The 1,450-nt window shown below is 35.0% G+C and overlaps 1 protein-coding gene across 1 annotated transcript; it reads left to right on the top strand.

The window, feature by feature from the left end:
* The first annotated feature begins 336 nt into the window (after positions 1-336).
* Positions 337-771, top strand: LOC149537654 (protein GLUTAMINE DUMPER 5-like). The gene has a single exon (XM_089802361.1). The coding sequence runs from the start codon at positions 337-339 to the stop codon at positions 769-771; it is 435 nt and encodes a 144-aa protein (XP_089658487.1).
* The last annotated feature ends 679 nt before the right edge of the window (positions 772-1,450 follow it).

The raw sequence follows: 1,450 nt of genomic DNA, 5'->3' as shown, positions 1-1,450 counted from the left end.
TAACTTAAATTGCCGATTTTGAGCTTTACAAGAGAATATTTAAGATATACCTAATGGAGTTGAACGAAATTCAGCTGTGATTGTGATAGAAGACTGTGCTAATATTTGTTTTATTATTATCTTGATTTATTTATTATGTAGTCTGAATCTAATAATTTGTTCACGATTAATCTTAATTAAATAATTTATTTGGGATAAGTAGTAATTAGTGGGCTGTTAAATCGGATGCAGGTGGGGCTCAGAGATTGCATTGAGATGCGTATGCTGTCAATATGACAATGTTGTCTTCTTTTGTGGATAAGATGGGCGAGCCAAAAAGTTAAGTAGGCCCTCGAAATGAGCTTAAAAAAACACAAGTCTTTCAAAGCATTTGTTCTGTCAAGAGTGAGGGGTGTTGTTCATCAATATAGTCATAGATTTTTGTTTAGAGAAGGGATGAATAATTCTGGTGTACCGGCGTACAATGGATCTCATTTGGGATGGCGTTTTCCGGCACTTTGTTTATTTGTTGGAGTGGCAGCTATGTTGGTTTTAATTGCCTCTGCTTCTGTTATTCTCATATGCTCTTGGTGGAGATTGTCCAGGGGCAATATGATGAACTTAAGCTCAGGTAATGGCAGTACCCATCTTGGATCTATGGCCCCTGGTCACATGAAATCTGAGGTCATACGCAGAGATGATGAAAAAGTGCTTGTGATCATGCCCGGTGACCACAGACCCACTTTTCTGGCCACACACTTTTCTTGTGAGGCTCATTTGGGAGGAAAGTGAAGCTTGGGATTTGGGAAAATATGGAGGTAATAATGATCAACGTCACTTCAGTTTCTTCATACTTGTTTTGTAAATGTTTTTTAAAAGTTGTAATGGACGCATTATGCTTACTCTGTGTAAAAAAATGGTCTCAATATGGGTGTTTTGTAATTGCATAATGTTTAGGGTAGTGGGTACAAATAGGTTTTGTTGAATAAAAGTGGTTCACCATTTTGAATAGTGAGTGCAAGATTTTGGACTGTGAAAGCAAATGGGTTACCTTGAATCAAAGTGATACAATGTTTTAAATAATAAGTGCAAATGGATTACCTTGAATCAAAGTGATACAAGGTTTTAAATAATAAGTGCAAATGAGTTATCTTGAGTCAAAGTGATACAATGTTTTAGACTAATTAGAATGACAATTAGAATAATTAGTGCAAATGGGTTGTCTTGAATCAAAGTGTCACAATGTTTTAGACTGTGATTGCAGCAGATTGACGTTTCGAATAATTAGAGCAAATGGATTACCTTGTATCAAAGTGATAACAACGTCTTACTCTGAATTTATTCAAGTGTATTATCTTGAATAAAGTGAGGCAGCATTGTGGACAGTGGATGTTAACAAATTTAAGTTATAGTCCATTTTCAGACTCGATCATATAGACTTTTATCTAATTACAAATGTTAATAAAAAGAA

This window comes from Cupressus sempervirens, chromosome 9 (genome assembly GCF_028749045.1).
Source record: "Cupressus sempervirens isolate cs-2001-9-10 chromosome 9, ASM2874904v1, whole genome shotgun sequence".
In the NCBI taxonomy this organism is placed as follows: domain Eukaryota; kingdom Viridiplantae; phylum Streptophyta; class Pinopsida; order Cupressales; family Cupressaceae; genus Cupressus; species Cupressus sempervirens.
This window is presented reverse-complemented; position numbering and strand designations above follow the sequence as displayed.

Coding starts and splice junctions, on each gene's coding strand:
- LOC149537654 (XM_089802361.1), top strand. CDS start 337: ATGAGCTTAAAAAAACACAAGTCTTTCAAAGCATTTGTTCTGTCAAGA.